Source organism: Fusarium odoratissimum (assembly GCF_000260195.1).
Source record: "Fusarium odoratissimum NRRL 54006 unplaced genomic scaffold supercont1.15, whole genome shotgun sequence".
In the NCBI taxonomy this organism is placed as follows: Eukaryota; Fungi; Ascomycota; class Sordariomycetes; order Hypocreales; family Nectriaceae; genus Fusarium; species Fusarium odoratissimum.
Window position 1 is genome coordinate 275,091 of NW_022158701.1, and position 23,942 is coordinate 299,032.

Here is a 23,942-nt window from a genome sequence, read left to right on the forward strand (position 1 = left end):
TGGGTTCTGGAAGGTTTACGCCGTTGCAAAGAATGGTCTGCATTACAACCAACGTACGACGCCAGGAATCCAGACTTGCCGCTGCCGTACTGTGCCTTGCCTGAATGGAGAAGTCCGCCCTGCAAGGTTATTCCCCCCGATTCACCCATTTCTTTCGCTTCTGCCGGAAACCTAATTGATCATTATTTGCCTCTCCTAAATGCCCATCTCCATGCTATTTTCCTTATTCTTGAGCGCGCTTTCGGTGTCGTTAATGCTTCAAACACAAAACATGTCGTCGATATCTTTGTTCAATGCCAAGGCGCTTATCGGCACACTTTACCGATTCGCGACCCAGGGTCTGGTATGCCAAGATGCCCAGATGCCAAGTTTACCTTGTCCCGTTGTCGTTCGCGTGGTCTCCCGTCTCGGCGCCGAGATGATTGACTACAGGTAGGGAGAGCACGTGATTCGTATTCCCGTTGATCGGGTTTAACAGGCTTCAATTACAGTTGAAACCATAGATATCTAAACATGTGAGATTGATTTAAACAATCGACATCCATGCACACCAACGCTCGACCCATTTACTTCTCCATATTCTCCATTTACTTTATCTCGGAGGATCGAGATGGTGGGGAATTGGTCCGAACCAACTCTGCCCTCGAAAATCCCCCAGAAAATGGATGATGGACCCAGTATTCATTCAACAGTGCTGAGATGATCGACTTTGTCGAGATACAGTCGGACCGAGTAGGTTTATGTTAGTGATGCTTCTTGGAATGCTTTACCTCTTTGCATTGATACACATGATGGTCGTGACAAACCATTACGGCGTTTTCGCCCCTGAAATCTCTATCACATTATTCCTCTGCACTTTATAAGTTTTGTCGTAAATGGGACAATTAAATGATCAATGTTCCTCAAACAGGATCAGTATTGTATTTGAATATTCGAATCTTCGAGTATGTCTAAACTATTCCAAATACTCACAAGAGTCAAGACAGTGCCGTCCAACCTTTGAGCAATTTCTTACGAAGTACAGCATAAATATGAGCTTTATTCCGAGATATTAGATATTCCCTGTTAAACTGATAACTTCTTACAGTTTCAAGTACGGCCTTTCTTTTTACAAATGACTGAGGAAGATAGTCATTGTGTAAGCGCTTGTGAGTTGTGACTCTGTCCAGTATTTGCCTATGATTGAGCTGCATGCAGTCTCACAATATGTTCTTTGAAATACCCAAGAATTAATTAACTATGACAGCTGGCTCCATTAATTCGAAGGCCAATTTGGTACGACTTACACTTCCTCTGATTGACACATCATGAGCCCGTCGTCCGAAAACGTACCTTCGATAGACACTTCCACATGTTGCACGATATCTGCAGTTGAATCATCTTGAAGTAAATAAATGCCAGTATCATCTGAAGTCAATTCATGCCAAGTTCAAGGACTGGTCTCCGTTCCGACCATAGCAATAATGCGTGACAAGCATTGACAAGAGAAATATCTGTTCAACCGGAACAGCCACCATGCCCCTAATCCAAAGTTGTTTAGACACAATCTTATGGTAACTTCGAAGAAAATATCAATTCTCGAGTATGAGTCCCAGGCTAATATCTGGTTTGTTCGTTTGAAATTTCATACGTGAATTCACGAAATCCAGGTGCGGTCTATCATGATGCTCGGTGCAGCCGTTATCCTAGCTGATGTCTCAAAGCTATCTTCTACCAGCCTCATGATAGGTGATCACTAGTATCATATGTTATCATGAGAACTGACGATCTCAAGCGAGGAGGCTTCGAATAGACGCAGTGGTGTCGCCATTTGTGCTTGTAGTGGAACCGCTACTCGAGTAAATCCGCTTTAAAGCCGACATTGGTTCAGGAACAAGCTCGGTTCGGCGACACTTTATCCCATCTTGGCCTTGCCCACCAATCAGCGACTGGACCCTGACGACGCTGCTTCAGGGGGATGAGTTTAGTTACAGATAGCTGTCCTTTCTGATTGCGGCTGTCAGCGCAACGAAGCGACGACATCGAGACAACAAATTCCCGGTCGACTCTCGAACGAATCCCTCAAGACCACTGAAACCGGTTTCAATTGGTTTCCAGTCCTTCGACCGTTATTTCACCGAGGCATGCGGCAATAGGCTCAAATACCTTTGCGCATTTGCTGTTGATCAAGTGGCTCTCGACCATAATTTGCGACGGGACCGATTTCGCGACGTCACAACATCGAAACAGCTTTCATTGTATATATTCGAGCTAGCGGGACTAGAAGACTTTTGCAACAATGATGAACGGAATGGAAAAGTCAGATTATGACGAGGACAGGTTTGGTCCTAAGGAGGGAAGCTTGGTCAGCGCTTTCGATGCATTCCGTATGTCTCTCATTGCTGCTGGCTTTATGTGCGCGCTAACTTTTGACAGCCAAATCGAAGCCGCAATACATCCAACGAACATCGGGAGGTGGAAAATGGACAGTCGCCGTGTCTATCATCTCACTTGTCCTCATCTGGGGCGAACTCGGTCGCTGGTGGCGCGGCGCAGAGTCTCACAACTTCGAGGTCGAGGCTGGTGTTTCGCGAGAGCTTCAGATCAACATGGACATCGTGGTGAAGATGAACTGCGACGATATCCATGTTAATGTCCAGGATGCGTCTGGCGATCATATCCTAGCTGCTAAGCGTCTCAAGGCTGATAGGACACTCTGGAGTCAATGGGTCGACAACAAGGGCATGCACAAGCTCGGGCGGGATAGCCAAGGCCGCGTCAACACTGGCTCTGGATATAACGAGTTGGGATATGAAGATGAGGGTTTCGGCGAGGAGCACGTTCACGATATTGTTGCGCTTGGCAAGAAGAGGGCCAAGTGGGCAAAGACACCCAAGTTCAGGGGCAATGCCGACAGCTGTCGTATCTATGGAAGTTTGGACTTGAACAAGGTGCAGGGTGATTTCCATATCACTGCGCGAGGCCATGGTTATCGGGGTAACGGCGAGCATCTCGACCACAGCAGTAAGTTCGCGAATTGTAGTCCATATCGTGTGCTAACCAGTCACAGAGTTCAACTTCTCGCACATCATTTCGGAGCTTTCATACGGCCCATTCTACCCGTCGCTGGTCAACCCTCTCGACGGCACCGTCAACACAGCTCCCGACAACTTCCACAAGTTTCAATACTACCTCTCTGTTGTGCCTACTGTGTACAGCGTCAACTCAAAGTCCATCCTTACCAACCAATATGCCGTTACCGAGCAGAGTAAGGCGGTCGACGAGCGATATATCCCTGGTATTTTCTTCAAGTACGATATCGAGCCAATCCTGTTGACCGTTCACGAGAGCCGCGACGGCATCATTAGCCTGTTGGTCAAGGTCATCAACATCATGAGTGGTGTTCTCGTTGCTGGACACTGGGGTTTCACAATCAGCGATTGGATCCACGATGTGATCGGTCGACGACGACGCAGTAACGGTGGTGTTGGTGTTTTGGGAACCAAGGAGGGCTTTGATCAGTAGATGGATGGATAAGGAGTACAAGCATGTAGCATACAGCGCTGATACAGAGCCAAGCAGAAGGAGTTATGGCTTGGGGTTATACACAACTGATTTATGGAGTTTAGGTTAAAACATGGGAATTCGGGTTTAGCATAAGAGAATTGATAACAAATTTGCATAAACCAGTAGCCAATGTTTGTGAATTTGCCAAGATGTTCAGTTTGACTACCCTGTAAAGCACTCGGTGATAATTCGTCTGCTCGAAGCAAGGATGCATTATTGAATGTGGCTTAAAAGAGCGCAAAGCCAAACGCCTCTTCTCTACAACAAAGAACCAATCCTTGTATTCTCCATCCCTGGAGTTGTGCTTTTGCCCGATCTCATAAGACTGTCGTATTGAAAACGCCGCCATGCTGATATGGGAAAAGGCAGAAGCATGGAACATTCCAGTCATGAGAACACCACGGAACTACGGAAAAGCCCATCAGACGGAGACCCTTCTCGACGACGGTAGTGCGTGGAATAAGGCTGTCAGCATCTGATTGTGCATGTGGTCTTGAGAAAGAGAGTCTGGTGACTCAAACCTCAAGAGACCGCGTAATCAATTGACCTTGAAAAGCGGAGCCTGATGACTCTGGAAATGTCTCTCCTGATGATTTGTTTTTTATGGTTTTTTTTTATTACTGTTAATAATGGGATGGACCTTGGCTGAGGTGAGGTGACTCCGCTGGTAAGAATAAGAACCAAGATGTTGATCGTTGATGGGTCAAGGGTTTTAAGAGGTGGGGTTCTTCCATTAAAAGCCTATGACGACACCAGCGACAGCTCAGTCCGAGTGGAGACCTGGACTTGTTCATGATGATGCATGCTCAAGCATATTGATTCGCACGAGATCGACCAAGGTTCACGGTTCGGCACGTCCAGTCTCTAGGTAAGGAAATGGAAAGCTTCGTCGCCTCATTCTTTTCATTCCTCGAGTTCTAGGAAATGTCCCTGTCGATGAAGAACTGGGCCTTGGTTTGAGGGGGGCTCCTTAGATCCCGAGATGGAGGGTAACCCCATGCGAGTTTGGTCTTTGTCTTTTGACTTTTCAAGTTTGTTGGGGTTTTAATTGAGACGAGAGACGAGGCGGGATAGGCCTGGGTCTGTTTAACTGGAGACGGGCGTTTACATGAACCGTTTGGTGTAACAAGGGTTGAAAGAGACGGGACAAAGAGTATATTCGACGACTATTGGGTACTAGATATTGGATGCTTGTTTGCATTTTGAGTAAATGCGTTTGGTGAGGCTCTGTGCCCAGCTCGACTGGACTGGATGGACTCGATATTCTTGATATCGTCTGTGGATCTTGGAATCGTATTTCGGGCATAAATGATCCCTGACAGTTGAGCCTTTCAAGTTTCAAGAAACTGCCCGAGATAACCCAGAAAAGAACCATTCTCTTCTCCCCAAGACTACAGATTCTATCTGAGGTTGCATTGAAGTTGACTCTACTAAAGGCCTGATTGGCTTCGGTCTCAGAACGCCCAGCATCAGCCGGGCAGAACAAGAGACCTTCTGCCACCCATCACGATATCTCGCCCAATCCCGTGCCATGCTCCACTGCACAAGCAGCATCATCTTCCATCATAGCCACAGCAGGCTTTCTTTTCCAACCCCTGTCAGAAAAGCCGTCCATTGAAGTTTAAGGGCTCCACGCACACTCACACGCTGGAGCTGGGCACTGATGTCCATGCCCATGCCCATGCCCACGCTAACTGCGCCTGGATGAATCAGAATCAAAGCCCAGCCATTCATTCCGGGTACCCAGTTCCTTTCTTCTCTCTCAGCAGGTTCCGTCATAGCTCATCTTGGTTACTTCCCAGCTTTTCCCCCTCCACCAGACCACTTCTCTCCCGTCCCCTTCTTCCTCATACAAACATACAAACAACAAACCTAGATTTCGCTGTTGATTTCTCGTTAGGCGTTTTCTATACTAAACCTTTGGATTTACTTCCATTTTTGACGACATTCCCTCTTTTGGATCCTCATAACTTTATCGCACAGCCCTATACCCCACCTGTGACACCCCGCGATGGGTGACGTCTACAGAGAGTCTCGCGTCTATCGTGAGAGGGACTGGGAGCGAGACGATGGCTCTTCAGACGACGAGCGCTATCGTAAAACCACAATCAGACGATACAAGGTCGCACCAAGCAGGTCTGATCGCTTCGAACGAGGTTCCGAATTTGATGATGGACGTTCCCATTTCTCCCGTTATGGTCGCTCCTCTGGCGACTTAGCTGAACACGACCGGCGCTCTTTCGTCCCGGATCGCCCTCGCTCTGCTTTTGAAGGAGCTCCGTCTCATGCTAGTTTTCACGAGGACCGTGGCCGAGACACGGCTCCCCGAAGCTACGTTTACGAAAAGGAGACTGAACGAGAGACTTATCCTCCTCCGCCCCCGCCTATGCCAATGCCTGCGCCTTCTCAGGTTGGAGATCGATCTCGTGCGCCAGCTTTCGTAGAGACCAAGGAAGTTGAGCGTGACTGGGACCGACGATCTCGCTTTGACGCTTTGTTCGACGATGATGTCAAGGTTGAGAACCAAATGGTCAGGACTGAACGCCGAGATAACGGCGAATACCGCGTTGAGAAGCGTGTTGAGGAACATATCGACGACACCCATGGATGCGACGTTGAGCGATACCGCAAGGAGACGGAATACTACACCCCTTACGACCCACCGCCTCCTCCAGCTCCCGTCATCATTCGACAGCGCGCGCCTGAACCACAAAAGATCATTGTTCAAGAAGCTCCTCCCCCGGCTCCAGTTATCGTTTCTCCTCGCCAGCAACAGCAGCCTGGTGTAGTTGTCATTCGTGAGAGAGAGCCTGAAAGACAACAGGTTGTAGTCAGGAGGGAGCATCGGGAGCACCGACACGAGCACCGACATCGCCCTTCGGAGGAGGAGTACTACTATCGCCACGAGCACCGCGACTCCCGTGGAGACCGTGACTACGCCATTGAGCGATATGACCGCAGACGTCGTGACCACGGCTATCACAGTGATGACGATGATTATTACGTCCGACGCAAGGTTATTCGTCGCCGCGAGGGCAGCGAAAGTCCCCACCACAAGCGACACCTGGCCGAGGGCGCTCTCGCGGGCGCGGGTGTCACAGCTCTTCTCAACAGTCGCCGCGACAGCTACGGTGAGCTGCCCGAAAACCGCGGCCGCAAGGTCATTGCTGGAGCTGCTCTTGGCGCTCTTGGCACTGAGGCTTTGCGCCGAGCTCGTAGCGCTTATGGCGATCGCTGGCATGGCGACGATGAGTCTCCCGACCGCTCCTCTCGACTAAAGCAGGGTCTCGGAATCGCTGCTGTTGCTCTAGCTGCTGCTGGTGCCGCTAAATACTACCAGTCCAATAAGATTGAAAAGGAGGAGGCGATTCGAGGCAGAAGCCGTCGTCGTGGTTATTACTCTGATGACTACTCGCGCTCTCGTTCGCGATCCATCATTCGAAAAACCACGACGACAAAGAGCACTAGCCGCGGCAGCCGTCGTCGTAGTTTGTCGACGGCAGCCAAGGCAGCTCTGGGAACTGTTGCTGCTGCAGGTATTGCCAAGCACATTCGCAATAGGTCCAAGTCATCTCGAGGCCGCAGCAGTAGTAGGTCAAGCAGCTCGCGCAGCCGCAGCCGATCAAGGAGCCGCAGCAAGTCTAGACTTCGCCGCGGTGCCGAGATTGCTGGTGCAGCTGTCGCAGCCAAGGCTGCGCACCACGTTTGGAAGAAGCGCAAGGAAAAGAAGGATGGCAGTGACAGTAGCAGCGATGATGAGTACTACCGCCGAGGCCCCTCGAGAAGCCGGAGCAGGAGCAGGTCCAAGGCCAGATCCATTCGTTCAGAGCGCGGGACTGATCCTGAGCTAGGCCCCGTAGTTGAATACGGCACCGATCCCCTCGCGACGCAACCGCTAGCCTCAACGTCGCGAGGCTACGAATCCGAAGCGGAGGCAAGACGTCGACGCCGTAGACGACGCGACCGTAGTCGATCCGCGTCGTCTGCAGGATCCGACAATAACCGTAAACGCAGCAGAAGCCGACTCGGGGCCGCCGCAGCCGCAGGAGCTGCAGCCCTTGGTATCAAGGAATACAAGGATAAGAAGGACAGGGAGAAGAGAGAGCAGCGCTCTAGGGAACGACGACTCGAACTTGAACGAGAACGCGAGCGAGAAGATGAGCGAGACCGTCGTGGTCGAGCTACCAGATCTCCTTCGCGATCCCGATCCCGAAGTCGTTCCAGGAAACGTGAGCAGTCCTTGAGTGACCGTGACTGTGTTGACTGACCACTATGAAATAGGATTTGACGACTATGATGATCGTCGCCCTCGCTCACGCTCACCACCCATGGCTTCTGGTGGCGCTGGCTTCCCACCTTATCCTATGGATCCTACTCCTCCACCTGGAAACCCTTACACCAATATTCCGGATCGCTCTTCTGACTTCCAGCCGTACGTTCCTCAAGACTACACGGGCTACCCTCCGCCACCTCCTGGACCTCCTCGAGGACTTTCGACAGGACCCGCCAACTACCCACCGCCAGGACCTCCTGGGCCACCACCGCCCCCTCCTGGACCTCCGGGACCTCCACCGGCTGGCGGTCCAAGAGCGCCTGACAATGTGAGTAATCCTGTCCACAACCTTGGCTCAAGAGGCCTTGATGAGGGTGCGTCCGACCGTGCTGGGAGGGTTGTTGGCACAGGAGAAGAAACGGAAGCTGACTCTACAACAGATAGTCTAGACTCGTCTGATGAGGGCCAACCGGCCAAGTCGGTAGTGTTTGGCCCTTTGTCACCGAAGAGCTCTATGACAATGAGGCGACACCGTGAGGAAACAGCAGCCAAAGAAGAAAAGGAGAGACAGGAGCAGGAGGCTCATGACCTACTTCAAGGTCTTGTACCTGCAAGGCCACGTTCGAAGTCTACTCCTCCTGCTATGGAAATGGATGACTACTTTGGACAGAGACGCCGTCATCGAGATGATGACTCCAGCTCGGATGAGTCTGTCGAAGAACTACCTGACCGATTTGACAGACAGGGTAGGCCCCTGGATGGACGATCGAGTAGGAGCCGTGGTTGGACACGCAGACAAGGTGATTTTCAGTACAAACCCAGACATCGGGATGATTGGGACATCAAAGGTGCTTGGCAAGTAGCTGGAACAGACAGCCAAGCCGTGGATCAGCTCGTTCGTGGTGTCACTGGAGCACTTGAAGGTAAAGGCGGATGGCTTGGCCTAATTGGAAACATTCTTGGAGGACTACAAGAACCAGAGCAACGAGAGGCTATTGAAGACGGGGGTCACGAAAGAAGAAGACGCAGAAGGAGACACAGAGATTAACGACTTGACGACTGTGATTTTGGGAATGATTTCATTGGGTGGATATGATTAATGGTCTGCTTTTCCAGTTGAGCTTTATGATATGATGTTATGACTATTATACATTACGGCCGATATAGAGAAACACGGTTTGATGTCCTTTTATATGATGTCCCCATTCCGTCTATGTTTTGTTTGTCGCTAACCTTTCCAAATTGTAACCCTCTATATGCCTTGCGAAAGGTGATGATTTATAAGAAGACGTGATAACGGAGCCGCACTGCAGCTGAATAGCAATGTTGGTTAAGTATTGCTTGTGACTGAAGTGTGAGTTTTTGATGTATTATTTAGAGTGGAGTTTGTTGGAGAGCTGAAGCTCGATCCTTTGTATTACCTCGCTCGAACTGGGACGAATGATTGATGAGACAGGCATCTTGTTTTGAGAGTATCGTATGCATATGCATCTCGCTTCTTGTGACTGTCTTTGGCAGACATGGAAATGTTATAAACCAATCAAGCAGCGCGAGCAACATCAGAACCATGCTCGCACATGCAGCTGTATTTAGCGACGTTCAAGACGCCGCCACATTTTCCGCAGAGGATAAGATACTTGTCCGTGTGATAGTCCGTGTCTTTAACTGTGACAAGGTCTGAGCGGGGAACTTCTATCACGTCTGGAGTCGACGTGCTGGGGGTGCTGTCTGCAGGAGTGTTTGTGGTGGTGGTTGAGTCTGAACTTGACATGTTCTAAGGAGTGGTCACTGTCATGATTGTCAAGGAGAGAAGAAGGAAAAAAGGGAAAGGGAAAGAGAGGAAAAAGAAGAAAAAGGCGAGATGTGATTGATCGCATTGAGATTTATATAGTTATCTGATGGGCGCTGCTGTTAGGCTGTGATGGCTTCATTTATGGAGAGGTCTAAGCCACATTAGTTAGAACAAGGATGTTGTAGAAGTTTCGCTTAAGCTTCAAGATATAGTTGATTGGAGGATTGGTTCTTTTCGGTATGTGATTGTATGATATGAGGTTTTGACTTCTGTGAGATTGTTGGATTGTTCTGGGTGTTTCCTTGTAAGTCGATGTTACATTCTGTGGGGCACGTCATTACCGCCGTCATTTACTGGAGGTTTTGTTCCGGTTCCTGGATCTTACCCCAACAGACCCTTAAGCATCTTGTAACCGATACTTTAAAACACATTTCCATAACGTCTATAATATTCTGAAACATGCCATTGGTATCCTTTCGTATCGACACTAATATATATAGCCCCCTTCTTATAAATCATACAACTAACTCCTCATCCTCGACGCCGATCACCTTTTACTCATTATAACTCGTCTCTAGTGTGCGCTGGCTCTGGTCGTCCGCTGTCTTTATGTAGATCGACGCCGCTCTTGAGTCGCCACTTCTCCCAGAGGCTCCAGAAATCGCTTTCCATGTTGGAGTCCATCTGATCGGGCAGTACGACTGCGTACTCGACGTATAGGTTTCCGAACTCGGTCTTGTGGTACACGCTGTCGCCATCCTCGTGCCAGATGGGCATACCCTCTCCAGCCACAGTCTCGACATGGCCGGGCTGGATGACCTTACCGCGGGGTCGACTTAACCGCACGACGTGGTTATCGAGATGAGTGAGGTTGCGAGTCCAGCCGCCCATCCAGGCTTCCCGAAGAGAGAGAACCTCGGTCCAGTACAGATCATTACCCTTGCGACGGAAGAATGCGCCATCGGCCTTATCGGGATTATTGTCATATGATGGAGCCCTCTCAGATAATGTCACCAACAAGTCGCCAGGGACCCAATCAGGACTCTCATCAGCTTCGTTCTCGTAGACAACGCGGGAGTCGCGAGCAGCTCCACGCTGGACGTTGAGTTGAACAGTCGTCGCCTTCCTCTCAACCCGTTCACCCTGGCAGACCTTGCACTTGTGCTTGATGTTCTTGCCCCTACCGCCACAAGCATCGCATCTTTGCTGAAACTGCTGGAACATTCCAGGAGCGAGCTGGCGCTTCACGATGCGTACACCATGACCGCCACAAGTATGACAGGTATCAACTTGTCCATCTGCGCTTCCAGTGCCTTCGCAAGCTTCACAGATGTGTTGCTTCTGCCAGGAGAACTCGGTGGTGGCGCCGTTATAAAAGTCGCGAAGGGAGATTTCGACACGGACTTCGACATTGTGTCCTCGGGGTTCGCTAGATGCTCGTCCGAAGTGGCCGTGACCACCGAAAAAGCGGCTGAAGAGATCGAAGGGATCATGACCACCACCACCACCTCCTCCTTGGCGGCGCTGTTGAACACCCTCGTGGCCGTATTGGTCGTAGACTTTGCGCATTTCCTCATCGCTCAAGACATCGTAGGCTTCGGAAACTTCGACGAACTTATCGTGTGCTGTATCGTCGCCACTGGAAAAGGTCAGTATTAGAAATCAAGCAGAGGGTGGATGGAGGGGCATACGGATTCTTGTCTGGATGGAACTTCTTCGACAATTGACGATATGCTTGCTTTAATTCCTTCTTCCCTGCTTGCCTGTCTACACCGAGAACCTGCACAACTGTTAGAATCTGCATGTTTATGGGCATATGGGAATTGTTGTACCTTGTAATAGTCTTGGGCGCATACAGCTAGCTGGACCAGAGCTAGAAGGACCACGAGGGCCGCTGTATGGAATAACATCTTGTCTCTCTTCCTGCAAATATAAAAAAGAAAAAGAAAAAAAAAAAAGGAAAGAGACTTTATATAAGCAATCTGCCGACCTGAGTGGTAAAGAAGGACAGACCTCGAGGTGTTGCGAGGGAAAAGGAGGGTGAGTTGACTCGATAGAGAACGGACAAAGAAAGTCGCCTGAACCTCGAAACACCAGCGTGTTATCAAGTGCTACACTTTTTGGGACAGTAGCAAGCTTATCAGTAAACCCCTGCCAAGTGGCCGCTTATCGAGAGCATATGACTGGTCGTCAGGCTTGACTCACTGTCGGATTATGCTTTCTCCGTTGTCAAGTATAATGTCACACCCAGCTCTTTAGCCTCACGGTACAGTTTACTCAGAAGAGCCATTCACTTATGGAGATCAAGGAGCATCATCCCGTGATGGGTCTATAACTCACCTGTCAAAGTTTCCAGCATGGCTTTGTAAGCTTGAGAAACTCGCCCCTGTCTGTCCAGTACTTGGTAAAACCTTTTGGCTGGCTGCAAACTCCCAGTTTCACAGCGATACCTAAATTCAAATAAGTTACTCATGAACTGAGTCCTAAATCTAGCCTAATGTTTATAGGGACACTGGATTTTGATGTCTCCCCATCGACCTCGCTCGCTGCCTGTTGCTTCCAACCAGTGAAAGTGCGAGACTCGACTCTTGGTGGCAGAGATCTTTAGTCTTTGGTCACCCCACAAGCCCGGGGGCAAACAGGAAATAACTTTTGCTTAAAGCATTCATGGTAGCAAGGTCTACGTAGATACATGACTCCCCTCAAGAGGCAAGAACCCTCGAGAGCTTCATGTAGAATGCCAAAATAAACTCATCAAAAGCCATCACAAGTTCTTGGTAATCTACCTAAACCCTTTTGTCCCTTAGGATCAAGTGCCTAAACTGCAAAAAAGTTAGGTAAGTTAAGTGTAACTTTTGAACCTTTAGACTACACTGTTATTACCAGTCACAGCCCCAGCTAGCAAACACGTCAATTATATCATAGGCACCTAACAAGGCAACCAAACTTAATAAGTATCTGCATATGTATAAGGTAAGACCCCTTCCATCCTGTCTTTGACAATGATTCAAGCTCCGAGGAGTCACGTGACCTACTTCTTCTAAAGCTCCCAGACCCACCTATTTCCACTTCAACTCGACAACAAACACATCATGAGCGCCAAACGCTATGCTTTTCTCCCGATGGAGGAGGCGGGAGAGGAGAAGGGGGAGTCATCGAAGCAACCCTCGAAAAAAAGGAAGACCGAAGATACTGCTGCACGGAATAAGGCGGCGCTACCTGATATTCGAGAACGATCGCGACAAGAATACCTCAAGAAAAGAGAGGCCGAACGACTTGCTCTCTTGCGAAAGCAGGTTGCAGAAGAGACGGATGAGTTGAAGAGCGGCGTGCGACTCTCGGAGAAGGAGAAGGCCGAATTTGCCAAGAACAGAGAGATCCTGCGCCTGGCCGAAGAACGACTCAATATTGACGACCATCGAGATGGATACTACATGCCCGAGGACTACATTACCGAGAAGGGACGACTTGATCGAAAGAAGAAGGAAGAGGCACTCTATAAGCGACACGTTGAAAAGGACCAGTTCGGGCGGGAGAAATTTGTTACTGAGCATGAAGAATGGGAACGGGAACAAACGACAAAGGTGAAAGCGCAAATCCAGCGCGCTGAACGAGAGAACAACGATTACGATCTTGTTATGGATGAATCACAATATATTCAATGGAAATCGGACGCCAAACTCCCTGGCGACGGTCGAACATTGACCAAAGATCAACAAGCCGTGCTGGCGCAGATCGACGCAGCCGAGAAGAAGGTACTATCAATACAGGAGACACGAAAGAGTTTGCCCATTTACCAATATCGAGATGAATTCCTCGCTGCACTGGAGCAGTATCAAGTTCTTGTCATTGTTGGAGAGACTGGTAGTGGAAAGACGACTCAGCTACCACAATATCTCCACGAGGCGGGTTATACCAAGAACGGCATGAAAGTGGGATGTACACAACCTCGGCGAGTGGCCGCCATGAGTGTAGCAGCTCGTGTGGCCGACGAAGTTGGCGTCAAAGTCGGTAACGAGGTCGGATACACGATTCGATTCGAAGACTGCACCAGCGACAAGACTATCCTCAAGTATATGACTGATGGAATGTTGTTAAGAGAATTCATGACAGACCCAGAGCTCTCAGGCTATTCAGCGCTGATGATCGACGAAGCTCACGAACGCACAGTACATACCGATATCCTCCTGTCATTAATCAAGGATCTCTCGAGATCGCGACCTGATTTGAAGCTGCTGATTTCGTCAGCTACCATGAACGCCGAGAGGTTCGCACAGTATTTCGATGATGCACCTATCTTCAATATTCCTGGTCGACGATATCCAGTCGATATTTACTACACACCTGCTCCCGAAGCGAATTACCTGGCTGCGGCCATCACGACAACATTCCAGATCCATACATCCCAACCCCAGGGTGATATTCTGATCTTCTTGACAGGTCAAGACGAAATTGAAGCCGCTGAGCTCGAAATTTCCCAAACAGCAAAAAAGCTCGGAAACCGCATTAAGGAACTTGTCATCTGCCCAATTTACGCAAATCTACCCTCAGAACTACAATCCAAGATCTTTGAACCCACACCAGATGGGGCCCGAAAGGTAGTGCTGGCTACCAACATTGCCGAAACCAGTTTGACCATTGACGGCATTGTCTATGTTATTGATCCAGGCTATGTGAAGGAAAATGTCTACAATCCCGCCACCGGCATGTCGAACCTCGTTGTTGTTCCCTGCTCAAGAGCTTCCGCGAACCAGCGAAGTGGTCGAGCCGGTCGTGTTGGCCCAGGAAAGTGTTTCCGTCTATATACAAAGTTTGCATACATGAACGAAATGGACGAATCAACTACACCAGAAATCCAGCGAACAAACCTGAACGGTGTTGTGCTTCAACTGAAGTCCCTGGGCATTAACGAACTCCTCGACTTCGAGTTCATGGATCCCCCGCCAACAGAAGCTCTTATTGGCGCGCTGAACCAGTTATTCGCTTTGCAAGCGTTGAATCATCGCGGAGAGTTGACCAAGATTGGCCGCCAAATGGCCGAATTTCCTACAGACCCTATGCTGGCCAAGGCGGTGTTAGCTGCCGACAAGGAGGGCTGCGTCGAGGAGGTCCTATCTATCGTTTCGATGCTTGGCGAAGCCTCCGCGCTGTTCTTCCGACCCAAGGACAAGAAAATCCACGCAGATAGCGCCCGAAACCGATTCACAATTAAGGACGGTGGTGATCATATAACGCTCCTCAATATTTGGAACCAATGGGTTGACAGCGACTTCTCCCCCATCTGGGCGAAGGAGAATTTCCTTCAACAACGTTCTCTCACAAGGGCACGCGATGTTCGCGATCAACTGGAAAAGCTATGCGAAAGGGTCGAAGTTGCCCCCTCTACGTGTGGTGCCACCAACCTTCGCCCTATTAAACGAGCCATCACATCAGGCTTCTTCCCCAACGCTGCACGACTGCAGAAAAGCGGTGATGGCTACAGAACAGTCAAAAACAACACATCTGTATGGATACACCCCAGCAGCGTTCTGATGTCCGTTGACCCGCCGGAGAAAATGGTGGTCTATTTTGAGCTTGTGCAGACGACCAAGGAATATATGCGTAGTGTTATGCCGATCGAGCCAAGGTGGCTAACCGAGTTAGCACCACATTTTCACAAAAAGAAGGATATTGAGGAGATGGAGGAGAAGAAGATGCCAAAACAAAGGCAACGTTAATAGTTATTACGGCGGTACATTCTGGTCATATAATTTACAAGTTTAGGTAGCATTTATGAAAGCTTAGGATTTTCATCCCGAGTAATGAATAATTAGTCAAAAGCCCTCTTCACTTGTACTAAATTTACTACATTTACCTAAGTATTCCCATTGCTTAGGATACAGGTCTCAAGTTTTCCTAAACTTTAACAAATATATCTGTTACTTAGGATCAAGTTCCTAAATCTCCTAAACTCACTTCAATCTTTTCATTACTCAGGATGAAGGTCCTTAGGTTTCTTGCCTCCTTTAGTTGGCTTCTTCCGTTTCCTTATCAGGCACCCACTCGTAGAGAATGTCTGTTCTCATGGTGTATTTGACCCCCTTATGCACCGTTGCTCCTTCATGGAAAAGCCCTCTGTGTTGGAAGATGAGAACACTTCCAGTTTTGGGGTTTACGTCAACTCTCTTCTCTCCCTTCCTGTCAAGGAATGAAGTTGCACCACCTTCAAGTTCCGATGCTGGATCATTCTCAACAGAGTCATTGAGGTAAAGATGAACAGTGTAGAAAGTCTCAAACTCTTTGCCTGGGCCTTCAGTATAGTAGAAAGGACCGTCACAGTGGGCTGGAATATGTTAGCTATGAACAAGAAGGCAGGTGGTTACACTTACGTTTGAAGAACTGTCCTGGTGAATACTTCAAGAACCTCATCCTCTCATTGAACCGACTAAACACCCATTTCCCACCTTTCATATAAGGCTGCGGCGGCACCACAGCCAAAAGCTCCCGCAACCCTTCAGAAAGCATGCATCGCTCCCATAGGCGATCAACAACAGTCTGCTGATTCCATATGATCCTATCACTCTCCCTATACCCCGGTGCCGGAGCCTCCCATCCAGGACCAGCGCTTATCAAAGCAGGTTTCCAAGCCGGCGCACTCTCATCAGGCCTTGGAACCGACGCTTCAGCTAGGGAGAGAAGTTCTTTGCATTCTTCTGGTGAGAGGACATTGTCCAGCACGATAGCGGTGTGGCCATCGTACTGAGGAAGAGGAGAGTTTGCAAAGTCGATGGGATGAGTCGTTATTGGTTTTTCAGGCGGAGAAGAGAGGAAAGAATCGGGGATGGGAATGTCGTTTGATGTGTAGTCTACTTTGGTGAGCATGTTTTTGGAAGGGTCGCGTGGTTTGAGGAAGGATTGAGATGCAGGTTTGGAGGTGAGGCCTAGTTTTGAGGCGAGGTTGGATAACATTATATAAGCACTGCAACAGGGGTATCTTGAGAGGATGAGAAATAAAATTAATGCTATTCTGAGAAGAGGAACATTGATGCCTATTAAGTAGATCTTCCTAAAAAGGACAGTTTTATGACAAGATATTAGTGGTTTTGTTGTTGGTGTTGCTGCCTGTGAGCTGGGATGGGAGGGAGTGGCTGTGTGGAGATCCAGCCACCACAAGTCCTACGCCAGTAACAGCTAGGCTTTCACTATAAGTTAAGGCAGAGTACTGGTTAATACAAGGTAATGCTAGACTACTGAATTGAGGACAGATTGGTAATAGTGATACTTGGTTGGGTTGTGATGTTAATTTGGTAGCCTTGAAGGATCACAGTGTAAGTAATTTGGAAGCCTGTAGCCTGTGACAACCGACGAGATCAACCGGGTCAGCCAAGGCCAAAAAATTCAAAGACCCATTTGACGGATCGCTACAGCTAGGTCCGTTGAAATACGGATATGTGGCCATTGCTCGGCTCTAGAGTCATATAAGGCAGATTCTCGGGGTCATATGTTGATGAGCTAGAATGCAGCCTAGCTATGAACTGTAAGAACACATCGCATCAAAAGACGCGCATTGACTGAATATAATCAACCATTCTTGGCGCATTTTCAGTCGAGCACATGTTTCAGTCTAGCTTGTATCGCACAAGACAAAACTTTGTTTCTGTATTATGTGCTAGTCCTCTAGGACTTTGAGGTGTTCGAGCCTTGGCATACCCAGTTGGCCATACAAAGCCATGTAGAGATTAGGTATAAGAGAAAGTAAACAAGTCTAGCCCAAGCAAAAGACCATAATAAGTTCAATCTATCACAAGATGTCATGCCATGTGGAAATGAAGTTCATGCGAATAAACAGTCTGTAGAAAAATGTTATTTATGCGAGCAAAAAGTATGTGGGTAAGGCCGTGAGAGCGGTTATGATGATTTATGAGGCGACATGTTCAGTGTTGATTACAACAACAAAAGCATTGATAAGTGAGAGGGTCACTAAGTGGCGATATAGGCAGAGTCATGGAGTGATAGAGTGGCAATCACACGGGAATAAGTTGCGTGATCTCGGAGCTGCTTTCTGCTTATTAAACCAAGCAAGCTTCTAGAAGAGGACGAAAGCGAAAAAAGAGATCTTGGCGATTCTTGGCTCAGATGTTAATTCCCGGCTTGGCCAGACTAGACTAGACTCGACCCATCCGGATGCCGAACATCACGAGAGGCTCTGCAACTTCTTCTCAACCTACAATATGTTCAAGAGGTCGACATGGGCAGTGTTGCCATTGAGAAAAGAATTGCGACATTGAAGTTTATATAGAAGATGTCAGATGGTTGCTTTGAACATACCACTGAACCATGGGGTTGGAATCCTTCAGACAATAAGCAGAGATTTTCTGGCAAATCGGCGAGGTAACCCAACTTGTGTATAAACCGCCGGCATGACGGAGCCGAGAGTGACCCTCTAAATCGCCGTAGTGACTTTTTGGCGGGCTACTTGCGACTTGATATCCGTATTTCCGTTCAGCGACATCTCAGACATGAGCTTGAGAATATGTAGAAATATTCAAGAAGTCAAGAGCATATACTGTAGATAGATATCGTATATTGTTATTACCTACCGGTTTGAGAACAGGTCTTCCTATCAACAGGCTGAATTCAGCTACGATGTGGGTTCATGCGACGTTACCACAGAATTTTAGTGCTTAGCTCGATACAAACTTAGCGACCTTCCCTTAGCGGGTTCAAGTTTGTCACTCTGAAGATCCCATCGACATGGTTCATCAAGGAAGGGATAGTAGTGAAATACCACCCAAATACACTTTGCTCGTACGTAACTGTAACTCTTTTGACATTGGAGAGTGGGTTTGCCTCTGAGCACGCAATTCCTCGTGCCTCGTCTTTTGCGGATCTCGAATCCAAGTACATCTCTCCAAGAGATGAAACTTATATCTCTATAGATTTCAAGTTTACATACATGTCTTCACTCATCTTTCACAACTGTGATTAAGACAACATTCACAATGGAGTTCTCGCCAGAAAAAGAACATCGCAAATTTCCTGACGATGACGTCGAGAATCTACCGCACAGCGACGTCCCGCGACCCACGCAGCAAGATCTGCTGCAGCGCTCGCTCTCAGCGCGCCAGGTGCAGATGATTGCTATTGGCGGCACGATCGGGACAGGTCTCTTTCTCGGCACTGGAAAGTCCCTTGCCACGGGTGGGCCAGCGTCGATATTGATCGCCTATGCTATCGTGGGTGCTATCGTGTTTACGACCATGTTGGCTTTGGGGGAGATGGCGGCGTTTATACCCGTTGCTGGAAGTTTTTGTACCTTTGCAGGGTGAGTTATCCTAGTGAGATACTTATAAGCGGGATTATGGCTAATGAGGTAGACGTTTTGTTGATGATGCTTTTGGCTTCGCTCTCACTTGGAATTACTGGTTCAACGACGCTGTATCCACAGCTTCAGATCTCGTCGCTCTCCAGCTCGTTCTTCAGTACTGGACCGACAACTTCCCCGGCTGGGCCCTCAGTCTGATTTTCTGGGTTGTTCTCATCGGCGTCAACATTATTTCCGTCAAAGCATATGGTGAACTAGAGTACTGGCTCAGTCTGCTAAAAGTCATCACCATTGTTGTTTTCATCGTCATGGGAATCGTTGTTAATTGCGGTGGAAATGAGACGGGAGAGTATATCGGTGGGAAATATTGGCATATCCCTGGTACGCCTTTTGTTGGAGGTATTGGTGGCTTTGCCTCTGTTTTTGTCACTGCTTCTTTTGCTTGTAAGTTGTGGTGGGGATCCCTTTTGGAATGAAACTGACGGGTGTAGATGGTGGAACTGAGAGTATTGCCATCACGGCTGGCGAGACTAAGGATCCTACGAGAAACCTCCCCAAGGTCGTCAAGAACGTCTTTTGGCGTATCATTCTCTTCTAGTACGTCTCACTCAACTCACTCTCACTCATCTCACTAACAAAACCAGCCTTCTCTCAATTCTTCTCATCGGTCTCAACGTCCCTTACAACTACCCCGATCTCAACTCCAAGGAGACTCGCACATCTCCTTTCACCATCGTTTTTGAGATGACGGGCGCCAAAGCTGCCGGAAGTGTCATCAACGCCGTTATTCTCACCAGTGTTCTCTCCGCCGGCAACCATGCACTGTTCGCTGGCGTGAGATTGATGTACACTCTTGCCATCGAGGGTCATGCGCCCAAGGTCCTTGGGAAACTCAACAGAAACAGAGTACCTTGGGTTGCTGTCCTAGTGACAGGATTTGTGGCTGGTCTCTGCTTTGGTTCGAGTTTCATTGGAGCAGGAGATTTGTGGAATTGGCTTCAGAAGTAAGTCAATCACCTACATGTGATTCTCAATTATAGCTAACATCTCCAGTATCGTCGGTGTATCGAACCAGCTCAGCTGGATCTCCATCGGCATCACATCAATCCGCTTCCGCCAAGCCCTCGCACTACAAGGCAAAACCCATCTTCTACCCTTCAAGAACTGGACCTACCCCTACGGCCCCTGGATCTGCGTCATTCTCAACAGCTTCCTCGTTCTCGTTCAAGGCTGGAGTTGTTTCAGTCCCAAATTTGATGGTGTCAGTTTTGTCAGCTTTTACATCGAGCTACCCGTCATGCTGCTCATGTTTGTGGTGTGGAAGCTTGTCAAGAAGACAAAGTTCGTGGGGTTGAGCGAGATGGATCTTGAGACGGATGTTCATACGATTGAGGAGAAGGTTACGGAGGAGACAGGGTGGAAGACGAAGGTTAAGAATGTGGTTACTTGGTTGTTTTAAGATAGCGGGATATGATTTGCAATTATTTGTTAGGATACCATGATGCATTGCAATTTGATGAACTTCTTGATGTCTCTTCAATCTAGCGATTTATAGATCTGCATTAGTGCATGATGAACGTGATCATCGCGATCTCAGCTCTAATTAATTATATGCGAAATATGTTTATTAACAAATCAATAGTTAAACGGTGAGACCTAGTCTCGATGAGAAGTCAAAAGATTGCTCCATGCGCTCAATCACAAATACTTCACTCTCCATCACCACCCTCAGCGTACTCCTCAGGAACTTCCGGCCAAGCATCAACACCATCCTGAATAACCATCATCATGCCCCCAACCATATGATTGTTGATATGACAGTGCAACAACCAAGGTCCAGGATCAGCAGCATGATATCGAACTACAACCCAACTCGGCTCCTTATCCGCCGGCGCCGAAAGAAACGCATCTCTCCGCGGCGGATTAATCAGATTGAATTGGTCGGGAATCTCCTTCGCAGCTTCTTCAACAGAACTCCACCTGAAAGGACCAGTTCCTGTGCCTAGCATGTACATCTTTGAACCGTGCTTGTGGATGGGATGCGGAGGTTGGGGAAACATCGCTGCCACGAAGACAAGATCTACCCATTGTCCCAATTTTGTTGAAATAGTGACGTTGTTGTGAACATAAGGCTGTGGGTTGAAGAGTGTAGGTCGCTGCTCGTCGAGATCCTTTGACATAAGACCTGTGCTGTTCAAAGCCCAGAGATACGAAGCACCTCTGATCTCCATGCTTAGATTAAAGGTGACATCAGCAGTTGGCGAAATTGACACTGGGGGATAAGGGAATGCCACCATCTGGTTAAAAACCACGACATCCTTTGACACAGGGATACCCACGAGGTTGATCCACGGTTCAACCTCTTGTGCGTAACCGAAGCCCTCAACGGAGAGAATGGCATGGCCAGTAATGATCTGCGGCGCACTATTCGAATTGAACCTCATCTTGAACTCTCCAGACTTTTCAATCTTGACAAGAATGGAATATCGATCTCCGTTTGTGGCGGCAATGGCTTGGACTTTCTGAGGTTGGATGTAAGAGCCGTCCATGGCGTATACCCACACATCGTGACCATCGATGGAGAAGACGCCGTTGACAAAGTTGACTGCAGCAACTATGTCGAAAGCGACCCATTTTGACGAGTAGTGGTGTTTATTAGAGACTTTGATGACTTCGATTTGGCCTTCTGTTTCTTTGCACCCCGAGAATGTTCCTGGGAGGAGGGCTTCTTCGTTGCCTAGACCACCGGCGATGGCATTAAGAGCAGACGCAGGAAGGCAGCTGTGAATGTCAGTAATCGACAGTAGAATTTGTCTTGGAGACTTACGCTTTGTCAGTGAACTCAGCCCCGCCTGGTACCAACTCAAGGTAGCTCTTCTGAATCTCATTGAGATTGGCTTCCACGACATCCTTTGGCAGACACTCGACTCTTCCCTTGCCATTAAAGAGGATCGAGTCATAGCATGAATCCTCAATTCCAGCTGCTACAGTCATATCCCACTTCTCCGTAGAAGTTAGGTGCACAAAGTCAGAAATAACAACTGGCTTGACATGTTTCGTCGCTTTCGCGATCTCACGCAGAGTCTCTTTATCGTCGGAGATCAAGTGAAACGGGTTCGGCTCGTGGGGTCGTGGGTGAATGATGATAGCTCCGTAAAGACCATCTTCGATTTGGCCCCGATGATGAGAGTGATACCAGAAACTTCCATATTGTGTGGCGTGGAACTTGTAAGTGAAGCTGCATCCTGGTTTAATGGGGTGTTGTGTAACGCCGGGAACACCGTCAGTCCATGGTGTGCCTTTCATTTCCAGTCCTAGCTTCTCAGCACCTCCAAGTTTATGTTACAAGAGAGACATACCATGGTAATGAATAGTGAGTTCTTCTGGGGACTGATTGTGGACTTTCACTACGACCAAATCATCCTGGTTGATCTCAAGCACAGGTCCAGGAGACTGCCCATTTACGAGCAGCATCTTTCGTGAGAAGCCATCTGGGGCGTAATTCTCCCATGTTATAGTAAGGTCAAACTTCTTGGTGTTGTTCCAGTATGTAGCTGATACTGATGTGATGAACGATTGGAGGAGTAAGGGGAGAAATATGAGAGAAGAGAGTGAGAAGTACATCTTGCAGGTACCGAGGCAGAACCTGCGCTCAGTTAATGAAACGAAAGGATAGATTGCCAAGTTTATGTCTTCATCGTGATGAAGGTACTCGGATTCCGACGCCGTAATATACTGTATTCGGAGACTTCCTATCCTCACAACATCCATCCGACGGTGAATGCACACTACAACAACATCATCTTACATGACAAGGCCATCTGCGCCACGAAGTTACATTTTGATTCCCCTAATATCACGATTCAAACCAATCAACAGAACCAATTGTTGACTCTACCTGGAATCGTATAAGATTGGGGGCCACACCAAGGCGGACACTCTCAGCTCAGTGGCATACCACGGAGTTGGCACCGGAATAAGCATATTTTAGCAAATTCTGTCAGCGCTAGGTCCAGTACTTGGGATGAGTCTAGAAAATCTGTCAAGATATGGTTGGACAGCATGCGATGTATGTTGGCTGAGATAAGCGGGTGTGATTGCCGTCAAGTTCTCGATGTTGGTTCATATGATGCTGTATAAGAGGACAGTTCTTGACACTACGGCTTCAATGAGACTCACAAAGTGCGTTCCTGCTCCAATTCTGTTGCATCAAATTGTTATGACCAATTCGATAGAAATGGTGATTGAGTGTGGAGGCTGTTCGTTGAGCTTGAAATAGTTCACCGATAGTTTGGTAGGGCTGACATGTTTTGAGGCCTTGATTTGGCTACTAATAAGCTTGGCTGTCAGCATCTACAAATGACTTGGTCTTGATCAACAACCAATCCGCAAGGTTGTTTTGAGAGGCTAGCTTCAGCATTACCAAGTGATTGGCCAAATGCTTAAAGGGGCCAGGATAAAACTGATCAAAGTTATATGGCCCCCAATTACAAGATTTCGATGACTTGTTTTGAACTCTCCAGAATGCAGAAGGGTATAGCACGTTGTCCAGGGTTTGTCTCGGATAAGAACGAGACTTCATTACCTCCAATGTCCGTGAGACTTTATTTTGTCGAAGATGATTTAGACATGAGACATGGTTTCTGCGTTCTTTGCTAGTGGTGATATCAGCTCAGAGTAATCATACATGCATGTCATAGTATAGTAAACCTCTAGATATGCCAGAATAGCCTTAGAGTTGACCCTCCTGTCCATCTCGGTCACCCATTGGCACGCAAACCAGCCTTATATGCACAGCTTACTACTGGTCATCAATGCGTAAAAGCTTCTTTATCGGATCAGGTGGTTGCACAGTCATCCCCTTGTCAGGCTTAGACTATCATATGCGTCCGAACTACAAGCCCAGATCTGATCCTCAATGTGTTGTCCCACAGAACCGGCTGAATAAGACGTTGACTTCGATCTTGATTACCGTCTTCACCAGCACACCGTGACCTTCTGCAAAAGTTCCTGGCATGTGCATGCTT

At 48.3% G+C, this 23,942-nt stretch overlaps 9 protein-coding genes across 14 annotated transcripts; 5 read left to right on the top strand and 4 right to left on the bottom strand.

The window, feature by feature from the left end:
* Positions 1-151: 151 nt before the first annotated feature.
* FOIG_09289 (uncharacterized protein) lies at positions 152-466 on the top strand. Its single transcript, XM_031209520.1, has one exon. The coding sequence runs from the start codon at positions 200-202 to the stop codon at positions 434-436; it is 237 nt and encodes a 78-aa protein (XP_031060607.1). The 5' UTR covers positions 152-199; the 3' UTR covers positions 437-466.
* A 779-nt stretch (positions 467-1,245) lies between these two features.
* FOIG_09290 (uncharacterized protein) lies at positions 1,246-3,896 on the top strand. 2 transcript variants are annotated; one of them, XM_031209521.1, is made up of 3 exons: positions 1,972-2,366; positions 2,416-3,003; positions 3,050-3,675. In XM_031209521.1, the coding sequence occupies exons 1-3, from the start codon at positions 2,279-2,281 to the stop codon at positions 3,502-3,504; spliced, it is 1,131 nt and encodes a 376-aa protein (XP_031060608.1). In that variant the 5' UTR covers positions 1,972-2,278; the 3' UTR covers positions 3,505-3,675. The 2 variants fall into 2 exon arrangements, with proteins under 2 accessions (XP_031060609.1, XP_031060608.1); XM_031209522.1 differs by having other exon boundaries at positions 1,246-3,003; positions 3,050-3,896.
* Positions 3,897-4,168: 272 nt separating this feature from the next.
* On the top strand, positions 4,169-9,074 carry FOIG_09291 (uncharacterized protein). 5 transcript variants are annotated; one of them, XM_031209526.1, is made up of 4 exons: positions 4,169-7,347; positions 7,398-7,775; positions 7,828-8,193; positions 8,260-9,074. In XM_031209526.1, the coding sequence occupies exons 1-2, from the start codon at positions 5,558-5,560 to the stop codon at positions 7,408-7,410; spliced, it is 1,803 nt and encodes a 600-aa protein (XP_031060613.1). In that variant the 5' UTR covers positions 4,169-5,557; the 3' UTR covers positions 7,411-7,775; positions 7,828-8,193; positions 8,260-9,074. The 5 variants fall into 5 exon arrangements, with proteins under 5 accessions (XP_031060613.1, XP_031060614.1, XP_031060611.1 ...); XM_031209527.1 differs by having other exon boundaries at positions 7,828-8,147; XM_031209524.1 differs by having other exon boundaries at positions 4,169-7,775.
* Positions 8,922-9,644, bottom strand: FOIG_09292 (uncharacterized protein). The gene has a single exon (XM_031209528.1). It carries the CDS (start codon positions 9,588-9,590, stop codon positions 9,360-9,362), a length of 231 nt encoding a protein of 76 aa, XP_031060615.1. The 5' UTR covers positions 9,591-9,644; the 3' UTR covers positions 8,922-9,359.
* Positions 9,645-9,737: 93 nt separating this feature from the next.
* On the bottom strand, positions 9,738-11,737 carry FOIG_09293 (uncharacterized protein). The gene is made up of 3 exons (XM_031209529.1): positions 11,444-11,737; positions 11,303-11,391; positions 9,738-11,250 (listed from the first exon to the last, which is right to left on the bottom strand). The coding sequence occupies exons 1-3, from the start codon at positions 11,519-11,521 to the stop codon at positions 10,173-10,175; spliced, it is 1,245 nt and encodes a 414-aa protein (XP_031060616.1). The 5' UTR covers positions 11,522-11,737; the 3' UTR covers positions 9,738-10,172.
* An 882-nt stretch (positions 11,738-12,619) lies between these two features.
* FOIG_09294 (adenosinetriphosphatase) lies at positions 12,620-15,558 on the top strand. The gene has a single exon (XM_031209530.1). The coding sequence runs from the start codon at positions 12,704-12,706 to the stop codon at positions 15,326-15,328; it is 2,625 nt and encodes an 874-aa protein (XP_031060617.1). The 5' UTR covers positions 12,620-12,703; the 3' UTR covers positions 15,329-15,558.
* On the bottom strand, positions 15,324-16,903 carry FOIG_09295 (uncharacterized protein). The gene is made up of 2 exons (XM_031209531.1): positions 15,980-16,903; positions 15,324-15,933 (listed from the first exon to the last, which is right to left on the bottom strand). Exons 1-2 carry the CDS (start codon positions 16,557-16,559, stop codon positions 15,617-15,619), a joined length of 897 nt encoding a protein of 298 aa, XP_031060618.1. The 5' UTR covers positions 16,560-16,903; the 3' UTR covers positions 15,324-15,616.
* A 1,527-nt stretch (positions 16,904-18,430) lies between these two features.
* Positions 18,431-20,533, top strand: FOIG_09296 (AAT family amino acid transporter). The gene is made up of 5 exons (XM_031209532.1): positions 18,431-18,915; positions 18,968-19,359; positions 19,407-19,512; positions 19,560-19,919; positions 19,969-20,533. Exons 1-5 carry the CDS (start codon positions 18,593-18,595, stop codon positions 20,372-20,374), a joined length of 1,587 nt encoding a protein of 528 aa, XP_031060619.1. The 5' UTR covers positions 18,431-18,592; the 3' UTR covers positions 20,375-20,533.
* Positions 20,534-20,605: 72 nt separating this feature from the next.
* On the bottom strand, positions 20,606-22,539 carry FOIG_09297 (uncharacterized protein; the record flags this gene model as incomplete). The annotated part of the gene is made up of 3 exons (XM_031209533.1): positions 20,606-21,696; positions 21,743-22,229; positions 22,275-22,539. The coding sequence occupies 3 exons, from the start codon at positions 22,537-22,539 to the stop codon at positions 20,625-20,627; spliced, it is 1,824 nt and encodes a 607-aa protein (XP_031060620.1). The 3' UTR covers positions 20,606-20,624.
* Between the last annotated feature and the right edge of the window lie 1,403 nt (positions 22,540-23,942).